This window comes from Dromiciops gliroides, chromosome 5, assembly GCF_019393635.1.
Source record: "Dromiciops gliroides isolate mDroGli1 chromosome 5, mDroGli1.pri, whole genome shotgun sequence".
NCBI classification, from domain to species: domain Eukaryota; kingdom Metazoa; phylum Chordata; class Mammalia; order Microbiotheria; family Microbiotheriidae; genus Dromiciops; species Dromiciops gliroides.
Genome location: NC_057865.1, coordinates 138,315,512 through 138,339,314, shown reverse-complemented (window position 1 = coordinate 138,339,314; position 23,803 = coordinate 138,315,512). Strand labels below are relative to the sequence as shown.

Below are 23,803 nucleotides of genomic sequence, written 5' to 3'. Positions count from 1 at the left end.
ATTCTGTGGCATGATGCCATATCAAGAATAAGGAATTGAGATAATTACATATTCATTGTCAAGGGTCTGTTTTATTGATCTAACATATTCCCAGAGAGAGAGAGAAAGAGAGAGAGAGATAGAGAGACAGAAAGACAGAGACAGAGACAGAGACAGAGTGCCTGTGCATGAGAACATGTTGGCATTTGTAAATCAGCAGTCCATTTAGAAGCACAGGGTGGTATTAGAACATTTTTCATCCTCAGAAAAAAAATGGACTGAACTTCTGTCAATGCAATGTTCCTGCTTTTACTTACTGATGTGGTGACCCTTTAGGGCTCCTTTTTAAGGTATGTGCTCAGTCATCCATTGGAGCAACAACATGGTAACACGGGGTGGACCTGTTCTATGGGGGGACCTAAGAAGCTACAGAGAAAAGACTCTGGTCTCAGAGGATTGATCTGAAAGGCTTCTCTTCTGCTCCTCTTTTATATATTTCTGAGGCCACTTAATTTGTGTAGTATGTGAAGCTTTAATGCCTTAAGTACAGTGTTACCCAACATTCTGTCCCCTTTAGCAAAATCATGGCTGATGTAAGAACTTGAAAAGTGAAAATAACCTATTTTCTTCTAAGTATAATTCAAGATCTAAGCTATGGTATATAAATTTTTAGATTGCTTGAGGTTTAGTTATTTGAGTGATGAGCTCTTTCAGTGTAAAGTTATGTCAGTTTTAACCCAGTCAGGACTCTCTTGTGCATTCTAGAACTTGGGACCTAAACACAGGGCATTTTCTTCCCCATGAAATTATTTGCCCAACAAAAATCAGTAAGGCACCTACCCAGTCTGATGAACTCCAGAACATGGTAAAAAGCATATCGCTTTATTGATAGTGCCAACCACTAATGCTATCTTTTAAAGGTTTTCCAGTTTGAATGTCATTTAATTCCAATGACAAAGTTCATTGAATATAATAATTTAGGGCAATAGGTGATAATCAGTCACCTAGAGGAAGAAAGTCATATTTCATGTGTAAAGAATTAATTGTTATTTGAGGTTTTGAAGTTTCAGAGTGTACTGGCCTGGGGCTCCACAAACCGCATGGTGCTCCACCCACTGTTTGTAGCCATTGCCAAGGCTCTGGTACCTCACGTCATCCCCACTCCCCGATGCCTACATGGGCCTGGCAAAATTATAATGATTGAAAGCCTAGTGAGGGCAGTCACGTGACTGTCAGAGCATCCATCCCATTGGCTGGGGCTGTGTAGGGGTTTCTAGGTTTGGAGGAGGAGAATTGGGCATTCTAGGTGGAAGCTGGGAAGCAACAGGTGTTCTGCTGTGTATTTTCAGCTGATTCCTGAGTGGTGGTATTTTTTCAGGTATTATAATTTCCCTTTCCCCATTTTATTTCCTTTCCCTTGATTCTACTGATCCTGTTTGTGTTTTTGTTTTGTTTGTTCTTGTTAAAATAAATCTTGTTCTGTTTTGAGGGAGGCTGCCGGTCTCCTTCCTTGCCCCAATATTGCGGCGAGCCGCTTAGCTAGCACTCCCCAATTAAAAATTCATCCCCATAGTTTTTGCCAAGCCAGCTAGGAGTTGATTAACCTAGTGAATTTCTTTACACATGGTTCCCTGAAGTAGCTATGTCCAAACAAAGAACTGGACCACTTAATTTTCCCATTCAAACTCTTCCCATTTTTTAGGGTCCTCATTCTATTTTCTATCAAAAATCACACTTACCCCTCATGTTCTATGTAAGTACAGATATAGGAAAAAAAATTCCAATTAAGCTGCAATTCTGTAAATCTAGAATCAGTTTATACTGATGGTTTTTCCTGTTGTGCTTGCATTGTTTTAAATGTTATTGCTCTAATTAAAGGAGAATAAATGATTAGTTGAGCAAGGCAGTTGCACTGAAAACACAAATATTTTTAATCTGAAATGTGCGGGGAAACTGACCACAGTAATTTTACAAATAAATAGGTCAACAGGCCTATAGATTTTAAAAATAATTTTTATGTCTTTATTTTAAGAAATGATGGACATTATGATTGATTTACCTTATAATACAAGCATAAGAAGAGTTAATCAAGTGACATAAATTATAACAATGACTAATTAAAAGTCTTTCTCTTTAAGAATAGAAGGATTCAGATAAGAACAGAGAAAAGCAGAAAATGATAAAGGATAAAAAAGAAGTATAACATATTAAAGGCATTTAGATGAGGGATAGCTTATATCTGGTTTGTGGGAGCCAAGGAAAGAATAATGCTCTATTAGAGAGGAAACAATTATAAAGGATGGACATTAGTATTTCAACAGCTGGAAAAGGTCGGGGTGCATTCCGGGAATAAGGAATAGTTTGATCAAAAGAGGGGTAGAAGGGAAAGCATGTTTAGGGACCCCTTTGAAAAGCAGTGAAAATGGACTAGAGTTTGGGCTACTGTGTGGTAGGAAGCCAGGAAACTACTACAAAAGTCCAGGGGAAAGGTCATTAAGGCAATCAAAACAGATAAAAGGCAAGGATATGGAAAAATATTGTGGAGGTAGAATAATACTTGATAGCTAGAAATTGGGGGTGAAGAAGAAATAAAAGTCAAAGATGAGTCTGCCATTTTGAATCTAGATAACTGGGAAAATGGTAGTCTATTCATGTTGATAAATTAATTCTGATGTAATTATATCAATCTCATCCCCAACCCCACTGTGTGTATGTGGTTTTTGTTGTTGTTGTTGCTTTTTTTGCGAGGCAATTGGGGTTAAGTGACTTGCCCAGGGCCACATAGCTAGTAAGTGTTGTGTCTTGATGCCGAATTTGAACTCAGGTCCTCCTGAATCCAGGGCCACTGTGCCACCTAGCTGCCCCCGCTTCAGCCCCACTATTAATCAGTTTTATTTAGGAGTTCAGAAACCCTCAAAATTGTGTAATGAGAACTAATGGGAAGAGTATTGGAATTGAAATAAAAGGGCAGATTCAATTCTGATATCATTAGGATGTCCTGATGGGCGAGATTTTCAGATAAGCAAGCAGGCTTATGATAAAAAATATTATGGACAATCTTTTTCTCAAGCTAGACAGTGATTGGTGTCTTTTTGGGCATGTCCAAGTTTGAGCTCAGAAGGGCTGATTTAAAATCAGTTTGAATGTCATTTAATTCCATTAAGTCTAATATTTTTTGATGACTGTTCAAATTTTCTGACTTGTCAAACTTATAAAAGCATTTACCAAAAGGGCTTTTGGGAACTGGCAATATGTGAATCTTCAATTATATAGATATCTTCAGAGTCTCCAGTGTAATGGGAAAAATCTCCATCTGTATCTGATTGCACATCATCAAAATCCCTTTGAGTCATGAATTGGGAACTTTGAATGATCTTCGGCAAATTATTCAACTTCTCTGGAAATGATTTCCTCATGTGTAGAATGGTGGAAGTGTTGAGGTAGAAATGGGGTGGAGGGAGGGGTAAGGAGACATTCATTGAACTAGATGATCTTTAAAGTCCCTTCCAGCTCCAAATTTTGTGATACTGTAACCAAACCTTCCCTGATTCTTTCTAACCTGATTCAATTCTAATGACAATTAACATTTTTAAAGAAGTTATCACCCTTCTTTGCAATCATCACTTAACAAAGGAGAACTGAACATTTTATTTCTACTATTAGATTTTCTTAGCTTCACTAGACTACAGAAATATATTAATATAAGCAATCAAAGTGCCCACACAACCTATAAAAAAATGCAATAGACAAAGTAATATTCCCTGGAACAGATTCACTTAAGTTTTTTAGGATGTGTTCCTTGATATACAAAATAGCTAATAAAAAGAAACCTAACTGCAATTATCTAGGCAATCTCTATTATTTTTATAGATTCAATATGGAAATATTATGTATGTATGTATGTATACTATCAGTAAGGGTACCAGTAAAGAAACATTCCATTATAGAGGGGTTTTTTTTGGGGGGGAGGGATGGATTTTTGGGGGGGTCCAGATCTGTGCAGGGAACTCCCAGTGTGTAAACTTCCTCCAACAATTAGACTGGCACGTGGTAAGTAACTTAAGAGTCTCAGAAAGTTTTCTGTGAATACTAAGGGGGTTAATTGACTTGCCCATAGTTGCATTACTTTTATGTGTCAGATACAGGATGACCTCAGGTCTTCCTGATTCACAGGTCAGTCTGCTATCTACTATGCAATATTGACTTTCAAACAGTATCTATCTATCTATCTATCTATCTATCTATCTATCTATCTATCTATCTATGTCTATCTGTCCATCTCTGTGTATATGCACAATAATTTTTTGAAAAAACCCTTTCTTATATGATATACCTTGGGATGCCTTAAGCCCACATTGCAAAAAAAATCTTTAGACAAATGAGCACAAAGCATCTGTCCTAGACAGGGCCTATGCTGAGTCAACTGCATATGAAAAGGCCTTCTGAGAGAATTATGTTCAAAGAAGGAAAAGCATTTGTCAATTCTAAGAAACTCTGGAGTCCAATTATTTGAGGGTGTGAAGCAAATAGCCATTTATACTTCTGCATCCATGTACAATTAGAATACTGAAAGGAGCCAATTATAGTGGCACTTAATCCAGTTGGAGGAATCATTTTAAAGTTTAAAGAATAGTTGGCAGAATAATGAAAAGTACAATTCCTTAAAACTGAAAAATAATGCTACTATTACCTAGAATTAGGCATAGAGTAAAAGCCTATTGTCATACTGGTTGTTGGGTATTGCTCCAATATAACAGATTTTTCCATGTTATATGCTAAAAGATATAACTATAAATCACTAAATCCTTTTGGAACATAATTTGATTGATAACAGAAGTGAAAGACACAATGCAACATAATGGAAAGGTCCAGAGACGCCAAGTTTAAATCACTGCTCTAACCCTTAATGGGCTGTGTGACCATCGGCAAATTATTTAACTTTTGTGAGCCTCATTTTCCTCAGGATCTGTGATGTGGCTGCTTTTGAGAAGGAGAACACTTTCTATTCCTTCCATTCATCTTTCCTAACTTGTAATTTGGCTGAACAATACAAATCAGTAGGCTCCACATCAGTAGCTTCAAAGTCTTCTATATTTTGTCATTCTTCCTTCTCATAGAACACGCCCATAAGGTTCTAATAATACTTTACCTCATGATGCAGTTGTGAGGCAAATTATTTATAAATCTTGAAGTGTGGTTTAAATGTTGTGGTTATTATTATTCTAGTTTAGGGCAGGAAGTAATTTGTGTGTATTTGAATAAGTGTACACATTGTCTGACCAGTGTAGCTAAGGCAAGCTCTAGGGTAATTTGAATGGATGTGGTATTAGTGGCCTGAGGGATGATGGGAATTTAAAGGAATTTACTAACCACAATCCAAATATCGAGAAGGCTTAATGAAGTTTAAATAAAGTAGCCTAAAAAGAATGAATTGATTTGCCATGTTCTTCCACTGCTGGCTGGCAGTAGCTGTGCATCTGACTCACAAAAATACTCAAATAGCCCTGAGGTAATGGACTAGCTTTCAAGCTATAATTAAGTTAAAAGACAGTAGATTGCAACAACAGCTCATTGGTTAAAATAGATAAGCTACTCAGAAGAGAAAGTTGGCAACAAGTAGTTCTAAGGAGAAGCAGCAAGGTTTTCCAGCTGGAACTCAATCATAGGATCATGAGATGCTTGGACTACAAGTATTCCCTCTTCAATTGATGGCACTAGAATCTGTAAGAAAGGGGCAGCTAGGTGGCGCAGTGGATAAAGCACTGGCCTTGGATTCAGAAGGACCTGAGTTCAAATCCAGCCTCAGACACTTGACACTTACTAGCTGTGTGACCCTGGGCAAGTCACTTAACCCTCATTGCCCCGCAAAAAAAAAAAAAGAATCTTTAAGAAGATACTCTTGTATATATAATAATAATTTTCCTTGTCATTTACTGTGATATTCTATATAACTGATGACCTTTGCTTTCAGTTAATGTGTTCCCTGGTTTGGTCTAGAAAACGAAAATGGGAATTCAGATCTCTGGTTTGAACAGATACAGAACAGATATAATAGTGGGCATGATAACAAATAATATTTAAAAAAGAGTTCCTTCAACTTGGTCACAGTATTTAGAGTACCATACTAAGATGGGTCTGGGCTATAATAGGAAGGTAGGGGTGTGTGTGTGTGTGTGTGTGTGTGTGTGTGTGTGTGTGTGTGTGTGTGTGTGTGTGTTCATGCATGCATATATGCATATGAGTTTTGTAAAACATAGTAAAGTTATGATGTAGTATAGGACTGCTACTGCAGTGTATTTTTTTTTACTACTAACAAATCTTATTTTCTATAGAAAAAATTAAATTTACATGTCCCATGCCCTAAGTGCAGTTACTTTGAATGAAGAGGGCATAGTTCTCACTTAAAAGTAATTAACATGGATAAAAGTCTAAGGAGATATGCAACCAAGGATGCTTAAAAAAACACAAAAAGTACAGGTCTGTGCTTCCTAGCAAAAGTCATTCTTTAGTCTTGGGTGAGCTTTCCCTTCAGAAAGATAGGTTAGTGTGTTCTCTTGTTAAGTATGTCACATGACCCAGCAATGGTGGAACTACTTAGTACTCCATCACTGCCCTCTCCTTTCTTTTGTTAAATCCCCCCTCACTCACACCCTTTCCTTTACAAGGCATTTAATTTGCACTATCCATTACATTGTTATAGCTTTAAGCTCATTTTTGTTACATTTAAGATTTTGGTCCTAATTGGTGAAAGAAAATACTGTATTCAAGAAGGATACAAAGCATTTTCCTCACAACGACCCTGCTGTGAAGTCAGAAATGCAATCCCATTTCACAGACAGGAAAACTGAAAGAGAGTAAGTGACTTGCTCACAATAGGAGATCAAATCAAAGTACTGGGATTTGAACTGGAAACAGACTCCATGGTCCGGTATTCTTTCCACTACCTTCCTCCAAAACTGCATGATTTAGATGTGGATCGATTTTTTAAAAATAATTTAGGGCTAAGCTAACATATGAGTTTCTTCTTTCTACTGTGGCTATTTCAAATTTATGCAAAAAATTTATGAGATTAAAAAAAATCTTGTCTTGTGTTATATTTGATTTTCAGAATTAAGAGCTATGCTTATTGCTAGGAAGCTGATACAGTCTCATTATAACAAAGTCATAAGGATCCCTAATGGAACCAAATAATGCTCAAGGGAAATTAACTTTCTAAGCTATTTTTTGTTTGTTTGTTTTGTAAACAAGGATATCTTCCATTTCAAATTCAAAAGAAAGATCTTTTCTTCTCTTCCCTGCTTCCCAAAAGGTGGGAAAGCTTGGCCTAGCATTGCTCTTAGTCTTATCACTCTGCCCACTCCTGTAGAGCTGAGCTCTGAGAGAGTAGGTAGGTGATCTGAAGTGCTAACAATAGTTCATTTTTTGAGCAACCTTCTTAACTAAATGTGATTTAAAGGCAAAGCAGAATCTCATATTCCAGTAGGAAAATAATACTATTTTGAGATAGGGCCAAAGAAAGCATATTTCATAGTATCCCAGCAAATAGAGTTGGAAAGAGACTTAGAGATTAACTTGCACTAACCCTAATTTTGACAGATAAGGAAACTGAGGCTCAAAGAAGCTAAATAACTTATTTCTGTTTAACCAAAATTCTTAAGAAGATGTTCTTGGCATACTATTTTGGGGGGGGGGGCAATGAGGGTTAAGTGACTTGCCCAGGGTCACACAGCTAGTAAGTGTCAAGTGTCTGAGGTCACATTTGAACTCAGGTCCTCCTGAATCCAGGGTTGGTGTCCACTGTACCACCTAGCTGCCCCTAGGCATACTTTTTTTTTTTTAGTTAGGCAATTGGGGTTAAGTGACTTGCCCAGGGTCACACAGCTAGTAAGTGTTAAGTGTCTGAGGCTAGATTTGAACTCAGGTACTTCTGACTCCAGGGCCAGTGCTCAATCCACTGCACCACCTAGTTGCCCCCCTAGGCGTACTATTAAGAGCAGACATGTTTACAAAAAATATTTAGAAAATGATATTATCAGTGTATGCAAATAAAATGTTTTTTCACTATTTATTGTAGCACTTGTTTTAAGCCCAACCAAACTTTGTGTCAAATGAATGTGAGCTTTACATAGAAAAGAAAATATATGAACCTCATTTTCTAAATATTATATTTTTCAGTTGGCCAAGTGTACCACAGATTTCTATACAATGTACAAATTCAGAGGAAGGCCTCCCTCGTACATTGGATAGATCCCATGTGGAGGATTTGTAAAAAGGACACACACTAGAGGCACAGGAGGTAAAAAGGCCTATATGGCTTACAATTTGTATCACTGAAGAAAGTACCTGTATGAGGAGATTGTAAGTTCAACAAAATGTTTTAGATGTACTTTATGCCTTCAGAGGATGTTAGGGCTGCAAAGTTCCCCAAAGAGCATAGAGTCCAACTCCTCAGTTTTTTTAGATATAGGAACTGAGAATCAGAGAACCTAGTGGACTTTGTCAAAGTAGCACCATTAATGAGAGTGGCAACGCTTCCTAAGGCAGAACTCCAATCCAATGTTCTTTTCTACTTCTATGTAATTTTTTTAAAAATTCATTTTGACTTAAAAAAAAAAAGAATCTATCAGTCTGACTGTGGGCTTGTAAGTCAAGTAAATTTAATGGAAGCAAAATAAGAAATCAAATTTGCATTTAAAATGTTAAATTGTTAAATTGCCTTTTAGCAAATCCATTCCAGGTTTGCTAAATCCATTGAAAGCTCATAGAAATGCTCTACAAGATGGTAATACTCATTATAAAAGGAAAACAACTCACTCATGATATATCTCCCCACGTTACCCAGGTTTGACCTACCCTTAAAATGACTAAAGCACTAAACAAGTACAAACTGTTCCCTTCCCAATGTTCCCAGCTTGGGATTTTTTTTTTTTAATGATCTTACCGTTACATCTTGAAATTGAAGCCTCATTGCAGAGCCGGATGGTTGAGGACGACTAGTAATTTCTAATATGGTTCTCAGAAGGATATCCAGCAAGCTGGTCACAATCACATCTATTTCTTCCAAAACAGATTTTTCCTAAATAGAAAAATATAAATGCATACACACATATATGTATATACTGTATTTGAGGCGAACATAGATTTCTATCTCCCTTTTTAAATGATAAGGGAAAAATGAATTTTCCAAATTGAATGAGCAGTATAAAATTTTAAAGCTGGAAAGAACCTTGGAAATTATCTATCTCAATTCCTTTGTTTTATGGATGGTGAGAATACACACAGCCAGAAAGGTTAGGTGATTTTCCCAAGGCTGCATGGTTAGCTAGCAGTAGGCCAACTAAAATTGTGCCATTAATAGTTTTCACATCTTTACTGTAGAGGGATTTTCCCCCCTCTCCCAGAAAGCTGTTTTAGGAAATGGGAAAAAATAGTTAACTAGTTCTTTTAAATTATCAACAAAATCCCTATACATAAAAACTGAGATACATAGGCCACTGTGCCCTCTGTGGGAAGCCTGAAGCCCTTCTGCCAGGCTGAATGTGCCAGCAATGTGAAAGCTGATCTAGCTGAGCCAGGTCTAACACAATGTCTGAAATCACCAGAATTGGGCAGATACCCTATGCCCACTGTTTCACATTTGATTCCATGCTGCTGGTAATTAGTACTCAAAATGGCTGCATAGGGCAACATTCTGAGGACAAGTAGTTAACCACTAGAAGAAACTTTGCAATTCTGCCTTAAAGAAAGTAAATATTTAAGGACTGTTGGCCAGAGATTTATAAGACGTTTTCTTATATTATGGTTATATATGTGTATTTAAGAGTGGGGGGAGGGGGCGGTAACAGTTGGGTTGGAGGGGAGGGGACTCTAGACTTATTTCATCCGTGTGAGAACTCCTAGGATGGAAACTTCCTCTACCAATCAATATAGATCAACAACTTTACATAAGTTCACTGTATTATAGGGTTGGAGCTGGAATGGAAATAGAGCCTAGTGAGTCTAACTGCCTCCCTCTATTCAGAGAAGGGAACTGAGGCACAAAAAAAAGAATTGTCTAGGGTCATTCAAGTGCCTGAAACAAGATTTGAAGTTCTTTCTGATTCCAAGTCTGGTGCCCTATTGGTGATCAGTTGACTGGGTGAGTATGGGGGAATGGTTTGCTTGAGCTCATATAGCTTGTGTTTCAGAGATAAGATTTGAAAGCAAATCTTCCTGCCAGATCCTCTGTTTAAAAAGTTAAGTTTCTTCTTAATATATATTATGAGCACATGACACACCCTCTAGAAAAATTACAGATATCCTCTGGCTACCCCAAACCCCAATTTTCAGAATGTTATCTACTCTGTCCTTATCTAGACACTCTCTGTCACTCCCAAGCCAAAAGAGACAACTTGAAATTCAACATCACTTCACCTGGTGCTTGCAGTAAACTCTGTTTATTTTCTTACAGTCAGTAATAAGGGTTTGAGAAGAATTCCATACCTTGACTTCTTGGGTTGTTTATTTTCTCATCATTAGTAATAAGGGTTTGAGAAACACAACCCAACAATGCAACGTGTGGAGTTCTTCTCCTTATATTCATAAGAGATGAAGAACATACATTTTCACTCCATCCTTCTCATTTCTTCACTCACTCCCATTTTCCTTTTCAAAGTCCCTAATGAAGTCTGGTGGCATATGTAATATGATTGAGACAAAGTCAACCATCTTTTCCTGGGCAGCTTTTTCTCAGTGAATATCAAGAGAACATTCCTTGGGAAAGTTCTGGCCTTTTTTCTAAGCAATAGCTCTATTCCCAGGAGAGTAGGGGTCAAAACCACATAAGCCAATTTCACTCACTATCAAGTCACTGTGTTACTAGAAAGGAGTAAGAAAAATTGAGAGAGGATAATATGCATAGAATGGTAGGGAGAAAAAACAAACAAAAAATGAATAGGAAGAATCATTGTCCAGTAGCATATCTGGCTTATGGCAAAGTTATTTTAAAAATAATCACCGCCCGGGGCAGCTAGGTAGTGCAGTGGATAGAGCACCGGCCCTGGAGTCAGGAGTACCTGGGTTCAAATCCGGCCTCAGACACTTAACACTTACTAGCTGTGTGACCCTGGGCAAGTCACTTAACCCCAATTGCCTCACTAAAAAAAAAAATAATAATAATCACTGCCAATGAGCACCATGCCTTAGTAATGGTGCTAGAATTAAAAACTGGACAAGAAAGCTATCTATGTGTATAAATAGGAAAATCGTAACTTTTGATTTAACATGTAGAATTCTCTCCCAAGAAATACCTAGAGCATTTCAATATTTCACCATTATAAGGAAAATTTTATTTTTAAGTACTAGCTAGAATTTTACTTAAACTAACAACAACAAAGACAATGAAGAAACTGATGAGATGTACATATGCTTTAAAGTCTGCAAAGTGTTTTACAAATGCTATCTCAGTTCATACTCAAAACAACCCTAGGAAGTAGGTGCTGTTATTATATCCATCTTACTGAGGAGTAAACTGAGGCCAACAGATGTAAGTGACTTGCCCAGAATCACATTGCTAGTAAATATCTAAAGTTGAGTTTGAACTTAAGTTTTTCTCCAGATCCAGCACTCTATCTATTGCACTCCCAATATGTCAAAGATATTAAAGCTTGGGATTTCAGGGAAACAGGTAGGAGATGATAGCCAAACTCTTTCCAACTTAGAAGTCATGAGTGAGTGCTATGGGTGTACCTGTAAGAGAAGAGTTCTTAACCTTTTTTATGTCACAGACCCCTTTGGCAGTCTGGTGAAGCCTGTGGACCTCTTTGTAGAATAATTTTTTTAAACGTACAAATTAATTTTCATAGGACTACAAAGGAAATCAAAAGTTAATGAGAGGGGCAGCTAGATGGCGCAGTGGATAGAGCACTGGCCCTGGATTCAGGAGGACCTGAGTTCAAATCCAGACTCAGACACTTGACATGTACTAGCTGTGTGACCCTGGGCAAGTCACTTAACCTCAATTGCCTCACCCCCCCCCAAAAAAAGTTAATGACAACAAAAATGAATTTTTCCCCATCCAAATGCATGAATCCCCTAAAATCTAACCATGGACCACTTGGGGATCTGTGGCTCCCTGGTTAAGAACTCCCATGATATGTTATTTACAGATTCCAGAGCAATTTATTCCAAAAGAACAGTCCTTTTAGGATCCAGCTACTGAGAAATATCTAAGACTTGTCATGGTGATTTTCACAAATTTGAATAATAACGACAATAGTTATAAGATGGCAAATTTATTAAAAGGGTCCTTGGAGGCCACCTAGTTGAATACCCTCATCTTAAAAATAAGGGAATCAGGGCAGCTAGGTGGTGCAGTGGATAGAGCACCGGCCCTGGAATCAGGAGGACCTGAGTTCAAATCTGGTCTCAGACACTTAACACTTACTAGCTGTGTGACCCTGGGCAAGTCACTTAATCCCAATTGCCTCACCAAAATAAAAAAACAAAAAAAACCCCAAAAAAAACAAAAATAAGGAAATCGAGGTCTAAGACTTTTAGCTGACTTGCCAAAGTTTAGATGGGTAATAAGCATCAGACATGGAATCTGAAGCTAGGCCCTCTACCAAGATTCAGTGTTTTTTCCCACTGAATCACATTTGACATTTCAATAATACTTCACAGCTTATGCTCATATCCCTTTTTACATAATACCTATAACTCTGAAATGTAAGTAGGATGAGGGCAGCTAGATGGCGCAGTGGTAAAGCACCGGCCCTGGATTCAGGAGTACCTGAGTTCAAATCCGGCCTCAGACACTTGACACTTACTAGCTGTGTGACCCTGGGCAAGTCACTTAACCCTCATTGCCCTGCAAAAAAACCCCCCAAAAACAAAAAAACAAAAACAAAAAAAAAATGTAAGTAGGATAGATATTATCACCTACACTTTAGCAAACAGGACCCTTGGACTCAGAGAGGTTAAATGGCAGGTGTGGGGCTAGAATTTGTGTTTTCAGCCTCCAGTTCCAGTGCTTTTTCCCTATATCAGAACACCTCCTAAACAATATAGTCTTTGCTTTGTAGGAAAAAATTTATCCTTGCCAAAGAATATTTTTCATATCAAGATTAAAGACACCTGTGGGATCCCTCAAGATGTCCAATTTTTCTCACTTTCCATTACAACCTTTTCTTGAAATCTAAGGTTGGGAGACCTAAATGGCACAGAATAACAGTATTGTGCTTGGTGAAAAATCAATCCTATTATCTTAGAGTAGTTATTTCAGTATGAAAAGAAGAAAAGGTAAACCCAAGCAGAAATCAAAACAAGTGCCAATGAGGCTCGTGTCTTAGTACTTGCACTTTTTTACCTTCAAGGCTTAATGTTATTTGATTAGTGGAAGACACTTCTGGAAGTCGACATCCCAGGACTGTTTACTTACTGAGCTATTTTTCTTGATGAGACAAAATATGTTGCTAAGAATGCGTGCACACATGATGAGGTCCTTTTGCTCTTGTAAATGCATGTGGAGGTGATGCAGAACAACAGGCAGAAGTATGTATCGAGAATCTGAAAAGGGAAAAGTCATTAGTGTCACTTCTTTCAAGGTCCCACTAGAACATTTGCTACATTTCCCTTCTTAAACAATATTGAAATATACAGAGTATACATTTTTTTTTTACATTTTATTTTTTATTATTTTCTTTTTAGTGAGGCATTTGGGGTTAAGTGACTTGCCCAGGGTCACACAGCTAGTAAGTGTTAAGTGTCTGAGGCCGGATTTGAACTCGGGTACTCCTGACTCCAGGGCCAGTGCTCTATCCACTGCGCCACCTAGCTGCCCCCAGAGTATACATTTTTAAACAACATATGCATTTTCTTTAAAAAGTAATACATTGGGTAAACACTTCTGAATACTTTGGCATAAATGGAAAAAATATTTTAGTATTCACTTAGGTATTTTTTACTCATTTGCAGATGGTTGAATGAATGCATCTGGTCCCCCATATAGTTTTCTTTAAGGACTCAGTGTGGAGATCAGTTATGTCTCTCTTCTCCAACATGATCCCCTTGGGCAGCATACAGATAAACCAGTGGCATCTGTTGGCAAGGATACTATCACAGAAAACTCTGGTTCTTTTACTTGCTACAGAGACTGATAAAACCTATTGAAAGCCTTCTATCTAGTGTTCACAAGTGATTTAGTTTATAGAAATTTCATTTGGCCTATACACTTGACCCTGACCTCATTAACATGGTATATCCTCCCATTGCTAACTAGTACTCCTGCCTCTTTATTTATCTACTATTGGAAGGCTAAAACAAAAATGCAAGTCTCTACAGGAAATATGCACTGTTACACCAATCCGGTTTAATTCTATGTGGAAACCAAGCACAAATTCAATTTTTGGACATTTTCCTTAGGATACAAGCCCAAGATAACCTAGCTTCAGGTCTACCACCTGAGAGTAACATTTAGAATTTTGGTATAATTCAATTTAAGAAAATATAAGGAGAATCCAGACTTAGAGAACAAATAAATTGGGAAGTGATTATTATTATTACAGAATAATCCACTGTTTCATGAAATAATTGACTGCAGGGGTCTTTTAAAGGGTGAACTTCCATGATAAATTTAAATATTTGTCTAGAAACCAAAAGGTATTTGAAAGAGAAGCTAGAAGCTCCAAGTGTTTGGAGTTACTGACCACTGCAATTCAATCAGACAGGAAGAAAAATCATCTCTGAAAGTATTATTGTGTATTAATAATAATGAAGCTGATAACTGGAATAGCACATATTTTTTTACATAGCCCTTTAGGCCTTACCAAAGACTTTCCCAGCAGCAACCCTGAGAACTAAGTAGTGTAATATTATTATATTCATTTATAGATGTAGACAATGAAGCACAAAGGTTTAATTGTTTACCCCCTAGTCATAGAGGTTGATAGACTAGTTCTGAACCCTTTACTCTTTCCACTACACAATAGTTATGATTTATAAAAATGTGATTTACACTCCAAGAACACACCCATTGCAGAACATGAGTTAAGAAAATAAATAAAAATCTATTTTTAAAGAATAGGTAAAGCATATGATTACTTTGCTTATAAATTTATAGGCAGGCCCCTTGAGGGCAGGGCCTCTTATTTTTGTTTTTGTACTCTTAGTGCCTAGCATAGCACCTGATGCGTAAAAAGAACTTAATAAATGCTTGCTTGCTTACTACTAATAATAACAGTTACATAGTGAATACTTCCTTTCTTTTATTTTTTTAAAAGATCTTTATAAGTTTTCCTAAGAATCAGAAAATACAGTATTCAGGAGTTATCTAAATTATTATTATGGAAGAATTTCTTAAAGAACATGGCGTTTCTTAAATAACTCTTTAACATAATAGCATGTGGGTCATAGTTGCTGATCAGAATTTAAAAGCTCCTCAGTCAATATTAGTCAACTGGCTATTGGACAAAGACAAATGACACATGGAATTCCAGCAACTGGTATGCTGAGGGGTCAGCCATGCCTCTGGTATCTTTTAAAAAGCGAGAGTTGGGCAATTCACTCTTTATTTCTTTATACCTCTTAGAAAGTATAGCAGGTGCATCACTGCTCTGATTTTTTCTCTTGTAACAGGATTAATGCAGAAATAGGATTAATGTTATTATGTGTATGTATATGTGTGTGTATATATCTATATGTATATGTATATGTATAGAGATATATAGACATAACCTATATCAGATTACCTGCTGTCTAGGGGAGGGGGGAGGGAGGGAAGGGAGGGAGAAAAATCTGAAATTGTAAAGCTTGTATAAACAAAAGTTGAGAACTATCTTTACATGTAACGGAAAAAATAAAATACCTTATACATCAAAAAAAAAAAAAAGAAAGTATAGCAGGGGGGGCAGCTAGATGGCGCAGTGGATAGAGCACCGGCCCTGGAGTAAGGAGTACCTGAGTTCAAATCCGACCTCAGACACTTAACACTTACTAGCTGTGTGACCCTGGGCAAGTCACTTAACCCCAATTGCCTCACTAAAAAAAACAAAAACAAAAAAACACAAAAGTATAGCAGGGTGGGGAGAGGATCTAGCTCCCCTAAATTCCATAGGCAATGGCATTTTGTAGCAGAAACATAAATAGAGAGGAGCCCCAGCTACAAGGTAGAGTTCATCAACTGCGGAGTCAAGAATCTGGCACATGCAACTGGGTTTTTGCTCAGATGACACTCACTAGAACAGGGACAGGGCACCTAGTTGGCACAGTGGATAGAGTCAGGGCCTGGAGTGAGAAAGACTCATCTCCCTGAATCAAATCCAGTCTCAGATACTGACTAGCCATGTGACCTTGGGCAAGTCACTTAACCCTGTTTACCTCAGTTTCCTCATCTATAAAGTGAGCTGGAGAAGGAAATGGCAAACCACTCCATTATTTTTGCCAAGAAAATCCCAAATGGGGTTATGAAAAGTAGGGCACAACTGAAAATGACACCACCACCCCCACCACCACAGAATAGAGACTCCTATTGGTTTCTACAGTATACGTTCTATTTCTTTCCTAGGTAAAAATTGCATAGCAGTACCGGAGGCCAAGATTTCAACTGGGTCCAGAGCTAGAGACAGTGGAGTCTTCAACTAAGTATCTACCAAGTCCTACGTTACAGGTTCTCTTTCTTTCCTAAAGTACTTAGCAGTACCCTGGACCAGAATTTCAGCTGGCCTGAAACTGGAGATGGTAGAAATTACGGACAAGCATTGGAACTAAGGGCCTAATACAGCAGATAAATTGCACCTAGCAAAGAGTAAGGCAAAAAAAGCACTAGGAGATATCAAAGGCCCAGCAAAAGAAGTGTAAGATGTCCTTAAAGCACATGCTTGGGCCATGCAAATTCCCTCGCTGTTGTGCAGTCATGTCCAACTCTTCATGACCTCATGGATTAGATTGTCCATGGGGTTTTCTTGGCAAAGATGCTAGACTAGTGTGCCAATTCCTTCTCCAGTGAATTAATGCAAAAGAGCTTAAGTGACTTGCCCAGGGTCATTCAGATACTAAGTGTCTTAGGCTGGATTTAAACTTAGGTCTTCCTGATTCCAGGCCCAGCATGTTATCCACTGAGACACCTAGCTACCTCCTATGCATTTCCTACATGCATGATTTTCTATGATTGAAATCAATAGGCATACACTATCCCCAACAATAGAGGATATATTTATGAAAGAATGGACCCTAGGTTTACAGAAAAGAGAGATCATGCTCCTTATTTTGCCATTAGTAAATAATTTTGCTTTGATCTAAGTGAATCTTCTGGTTGCCTATAGAGAGTTTTACATTGGTACTGTCTCAGTAGCTATAGTTTTAGGATAACAAACTCAAAGGGGACCTAGAATCTGGTCATTTCAGGGTAGTTTTTTGTTTGTTTGTTTTGTGGGGCAATGAGGGCTAAGTGACTTGCCCAGGGTCACAGAGCTAGTAAGTGTCAAGTATCTGAGGCCGGATTTGAACTCAGGTCTTCCTGAATTTAGGGCTGGTGCTTTATCTACTGTGCCACCTAACTGCCCCCTCAGGGTTTTTAAATCTATTTTGGGGGGAACAACCTGTCCTATGAATGTGATTTGTGGGGATAATTAATAAGGGGTACTACAGATACGTTACTCCATCTGAGCCTCATACCAATCCTGTAGTCACTAAAGGTGTTATTATTCTCATTTTATAGATTTAGTAACTGAAGCTCAAGGATAAGTAATGTAGCTACTGAATAACAGAAGTGGAATTTGAACCCAGGTATTCCTGACTCCAATTCCATCACTGCATCTACTATAACATGCTGGCTCTCGTCTTTTCATCACCAGGTATGATGTCAACCAATGCAAATTATAGAATTAATGTACATGGGGATTACCATGATCAGGAACTTGTGTCATTAGTTATTCTGTCTTCATTTCTCAGTCTTTCTGAAGGCCAAATTAGCTGACTGGTTAAAATGCTAATTCTTGCCTTTAAAATAAAATTTTTAAAAGTTCCTAAACTGACCAAGCAGGAAAAATGCAATTTAAGCAAGAATCTTTTCACACACAGATTGGTGAAATTTAAAGGCTAAAACATGGGAAAAAAAAAAAGCTTGCTATTCAGCTTGGAAGGGTCAATGCATGACCATTCACCCTCATATTCACCTACTCTGCTGATCCTTAGTCAAGGGAGGAACACTGACTACAACACAATAAATGTGGATTTTAAAAGTTTCTTTCTTATATGACTCCTAAACAAAGATATAAGCTGATCTTTGCTTCCTCTGAGAATAGGACTCTGGCCAGAGATCCCATAAATCAGCATTTTGGCATGAGTAGGAGTGATATTAAAATGAGTCGTGTGATCAGACCCATATGGCCACCACAGCTCATCCTCACCAGAGAGGGCATATAAATAAGTCGGATGCCAGCAAGACACCTCAGCAGCTGAGGCATGGCAATCTCACGTGGAGATGATTAGAAACAAGATGAGCAGAATGTTCTGCTGAAGTAGATAGGAAGAAAAGCCAAGCAAACATGGAGAAAGAACTTTTTTCCTGACTAAGGCAACCTAGGAATAGATTAGAGAGAGTCATAATTAGCTTCAAGCCTTTCCAAAAATAGTTACAAAAGCTAAGGAAAGGGGCAGCTAGGTGGTGCAGTGGATAAAGCACAGGCCCTGGATTCAGGAGGACCTTAGTTCAAATCCGGTCTCAGACCCTTGACACTTACTGGCTGTGTGACCCTGGGCAAGTCACTTAACCCTCATTGCCTCCCCCCCCCCCCAAAAAAAAAGAAAACCTAAGGAAAGGATGGAAACACTTCAAGTGTACTCCATTTAGACAGGACTATGGGCCACCAACTTTACTTTCTAATCATGTTCTCTGTGTGGGAATTCCCCCATAGGGAAAAAAGAATAACAATACATAGTGTGACAAAGTAGACTGCCTGTGGAATCAGTCTTCCTACTTTATCTTGAGTACACAGTATGGGTAACATACATTGTCTCCTCAAGCAAAGGGTTCTTCTCGGTGAAAGCCTCAATCTGTTTACATGAGTTCTGCTGAAATGCCCCTAAACTATGGTTTGGGAGTCTATTATCTTCCCATCTTAAGACAGCTAGAGTAGGTCATGATAAAGAAGCTCATTATTGCATGACGGCCAAAATTTTTTTTCCACGTGGCTATGCCGTGTCAGGAGCTGATTGTGAAAGCAATTGCTAAGGATGGCTGAACAAAGTGTGGTTCATGAATGCAATGGATTATTTAACTACACTATAAGAAAAGATGATGATGAAAAATTTAGTGAAATTTGGGAAGATTTTTGTGAACTGAAGCAGAATGCAGTAAGGAAAACAGAGGACAATTAGCCCCATAATGCAAAAGGGAATAACATTAAAAGTCAGTCAAAATTACAAAAGGAAATAACATTAAAAGACAGTAGAAATCTAACCAATACAATGACCAAACTTGGGTCCAAAAGAGTTGTGAAACACTGCCCTCTCTTCTCAGCAGGGAGGCAGCAAAACTAATGAACTTGAAATGGAGTATACATTAGAGTACACGGTTGGTATTAGCTTGTTTTACTTAATTATAATCTTTATTATAGGGGAAGGTTCTACTGGGGGGAGTCTTTGGGAAGTGATAGCAACATTTTAAAAAATATCAACAAAATATATATTAAAAAGAATGCAACAACCCATGATTTTTCAGATCGCAAGGCCAATCACAAATAGCATTCTTGTCACGTACCACATGTGCAGTGGTAGACACAGCCATGACATACAAAATCATACAGGGGATTGTGAGGGAAATATTCTGAGAGTGAGATATCATCATAATAAGGATGATAGCAACATCAACTCCACCTTACAGAGGAAAAATACTTTCACAGGCCTTACACAGACGTTATCTTCTTAGAAAAGATTTTCATAAATGTCAGGGAATAAAGGAACATCCAAACACCCCATTTTGGAAGTAAGGAAACTGAGGCCTTCTGAAAGTCATCAAATGATTCTCACAATAACCCTATTAAAGTAGACAGCCCAAATATCATGTCCTCTGTTTTAGGGTTGAGGAAGCAGGCTCAGGGAGGCAACTGATTAAGTTCATGTAGCTAGTAAATGGCAGAACAAAGGCTAAAACCCCAGATTAGGAGTTCAGTGTTCTTTCTACCATAGCAGTGGTGTCAAACTCAAATAGAAATGGATCTCTGCCAGTTACATATTCACTTAGAAAACAACAAAAAAAAATTAGCATGATATGTTTGATTGTTTTTATTTATTTAGTACAATATTTCCCAGTTATATTTGAGAGTTTTGCCTGACATCTGGGAAGTGAATTTGACACTATATACCATACTGCTGCTAGAGAGATGAATATTCTTTCCTCCTCCTCCCTGCTCCAAAATGCAATGGGTCTAACTAAGGCTTATGCTCTTTTATCTTGATTTTATGATAAACACGGTCAGAAAACCTGCATAAAATTGCTTTGAGAGTGGCCCAAAGTTCATCAATTATTATTTCAAAAGGAATAATCATCCCTTGAGATAGTCTTCGCATTGATGATATGATCATCACCTTTCCAACCCTAAGTAAATCGTTTGCATCACTTCCCTTTTCCAAATAATTCATCCCAACTATCTGGGGACAGTCCTTTTCTAACTCAGCCATTCTGGTTGTCTGGTAGCAGCCTGTCACAGCTGAAACTTGACGTTTTTTCAGCTTGTTAGGATCTTCCAGGGTTTTCTGCTGGCATATCCTTCAACAACCTAGAGTCACTTTCAGGTCACAGGGGAACATAAGGAGATCCTTAGAGAGATATGAATCAACTTATTCATGAAAAAGTATAGTACTGACTTGTTCACTGTGATCTTATTTATTCTATGAACAGACTCAAAAATAACACTAGATATTTTACTTTTATTTTGGTCCCATTTGGTCTTTCCTATGGAGAAAAATTAAATATAATTTAGAACTCACATATAGATCTGTAAAACCCATCCTAAATACTTCAGTTTAGGCATCAGTGCTAACATGGGAGTTTGACAACATTTACACCATGATGTGGGAAAACACTAAAATAATCCATGAACTTGGACTTGAGATAAGTTTTTTGGCAAATGCTCTCAAGACTTTCCTAGTTGGAAATAACAGGGTAGCCCTGAAGCAAGAGTTTTCTCAATCTGGCAGAGTCCAATCAGAGGTTAAGTATGATATGAAAGGGTCTGGAGATAAGGAAAAAGTATGCAGAGGAAATAATAGGGGTTTGCAAGGTCAAAACCTGACTGCTTTTAGTCAAATCTCATTGTTGGACTAACAGAAAATATCTGCATTCTCTAACACACAAACATTCAGACACACACATCTATACATTTAAAATTATCTTTGGTCTTTAACACATTTGTTTCTAAATATATCCTCCCCACCTAGCAAGTCATCCTTTGAAAGAAACAGTTTTAAAGAATGAGAAAAAAATCAACAAAATAAACAAATCACCTGTGTTTGACAGTATGGGCAACATTCCATAAGCATATGTACCCCACCCCCCTCCCTGCAGTAAAGGGCATTTTCATCACTTTTCTATAAGGCCAAATCTGGTCATTATAATTACCCAGCATTCTCTCTGTGCTTACTTTATGGCAAACATGATTTTTTTTTTTGGCCAATTTACACTTTAAAGTATATTTATCATTGTTACTTAATAGCATCCCAAGCCATTACACTTAGCACCATTCAGGAAGCAGCTGGAGTGGACCTGGCATGGCTGATTTAAGGCCCGCCAGCCTCTTTAGCTAACCACATCTGGTTGACAGCAAAGTTTGTTTTTGTTTTTATTCCTTACTTTGGGGGGGGGGGAGCAATGAAGGTTAAGTGACTTGCCCAGGGTCACACAGCTAGTAAGTGTCAAGTGTCTGAGGCCAGATTTGACCTCAGGTCCTCCTGAATCCAGGGCTGGTGCTCTATTCACCACACCACCTAGCTGCCCCTAGCCCCAAAGTTTTAAATGAATCAGTTTTGGAAGTGCAAACAAAACTCTATAGCTCTTTCTGTAATAAAAATCAATATAAATTGCACCTTAAATACAGTCTCAGGAAGAAAAGCTACTAAGCACCCGTCAAACGCAGTAAGCCTTTATTTTCCAAGCTGTTGCCAGAATAATAGATGCCACCCACCAAACATCCTTCTGGCATGTTATGGCATAGAACCAGGGAAGCCCATTAATTTATGGGAAGTAACTCTTGAATGTACTTTCAACATAACCTTTACAAATTTACTGCAGTCTCAAAGAAAGCTGCATAGCCTGGTAGCAAGGATTGGTGACTTTATTGGTACAAAACAATAAAACCCTTTTTTATCCTTTAAGAATTTTTTCCCCCACTGGGAAGATTAAAAAAAAACAACAAAAAACTAATATCTTTTAGGCTTTGAGAATTTTTTAAAATGCAAACTTCTTATCAATAGCATATGTTTAGTATGTATAGTGATGCCTTACGCCTACTTCGGTGCATTAGCTTGATCAATCACCCAATTATCTAGAAGCTGAACAGACGCACAAGACTCGTACTTAACAAGAAATAAGCTTAGCTGCACCTGTAGATAACTGCTAAAGTAATCGCTGAGCATCAAGCAGTGCAAACAAAACAGAAACAAATGTGAAAATTGTAGTACAAACAGATTGATCTTGAAGAGGTTATGAGTCTAATATCCAAGTCTTTGCTATTTCAAACACTATTTGCCCTGTTTCACAGCCTTATCTTTTCTTGGCTGGGTTATCATAACCTCCTCCTTGATCATCTCCCCACCCACACTTCTAACCAATCTCTATCGTCCAATATCTTCTGACTGTTACTGCCAAAGCTGTTGAGTCACAAGTTTGACCCTGCCAATCTCCTCCTTAAAGCCTGTAAATGCTGCAGATTAACTTCAAGATCCCTACATTAGATTTTAGAGCCCTTTATCTCGGCGCCCGAGGTATCTTTGGCCTTCTCTCATGCCCAGACAGTACCCCCTGGTTTTAACTCAAAGGAGAGAGAAAAACATTTCCAGAAATTCTGAAACCATCTACGAATACCTGCCCATCTCTTTTGGAGTAGAGGAATGGCAAGGAAGATGATTAGAAATTTGGACAAAAATCAAAACCTATGCAATGCTTTAGTTAAAAGTTGAAATTTAACAAGATTCAAATGAAATGAATGAGATTAACCATGCATAGAAGAAAGCACTCTTACAAAATAATAGCTAGATGTGAATGACAGTCCTAGGGTGTCTTGTTAAAGATTGTCTGTAAACCTCTTTAAAATCTAATCAGCAAACTGTCAATGTAAAGTATTGCTGACCTGAGCTATAATTTAATTAATTATATCAGGTAAATCGTGATATGATATGATAAGGAGGTTTTGCTGACTGATAAAAAATGTTGAAAATGGCAAGTTTGTGAAGTTTTTATCAGCAGGTGTCCAGCATTGTCCAAGGGAGAGATAGCAAGTAGAGCTGATAGACAAGTAGCATTCTGCTATATTGTAAATACTGGATTTTGTACCTGAGAATTTGGGTTACCGGTGTAACCATGGGAAAGTTGCTTTACATTTTAGGCCTCAGTTTGCTTATTTAATTTGTAAAAATCAGGAGGTTGGATAACTATTTCTAAAGCCTATGATGAGACTATAAAAATAATAATGACAATAATAATAGCTAGCATTTACATAATGCTTTCAGATTTGCAGCACTTTACAAATATGTCATTTTATTCTCATGAGAACCCTAGGAGGTAAGTATTATTACTTCTATTTTACAGATAAGGAAACTGATACACAGAGGTTAAGTGACAATGTAATAAATG

General features: G+C 37.8%; 1 protein-coding gene across 7 annotated transcripts in view; it reads right to left on the bottom strand.

Annotated features, from left to right (window-relative positions):
- DOCK4 (dedicator of cytokinesis 4) overlaps positions 1 to 23,803 on the bottom strand; it is a 572,917-nt gene that overhangs the window by 137,610 nt on the left and 411,504 nt on the right. For all 7 annotated transcript variants that reach the window (XM_043965823.1, XM_043965817.1, XM_043965820.1 and 4 more), the window contains 2 exons: positions 13,397 to 13,524; positions 8,921 to 9,055 (listed from right to left, as the gene is read on the bottom strand). In XM_043965823.1, the coding sequence (XP_043821758.1) occupies positions 8,921 to 9,055; positions 13,397 to 13,524 (263 nt within the window). The remainder of the gene's footprint in view (positions 1 to 8,920; positions 9,056 to 13,396; positions 13,525 to 23,803) is intronic.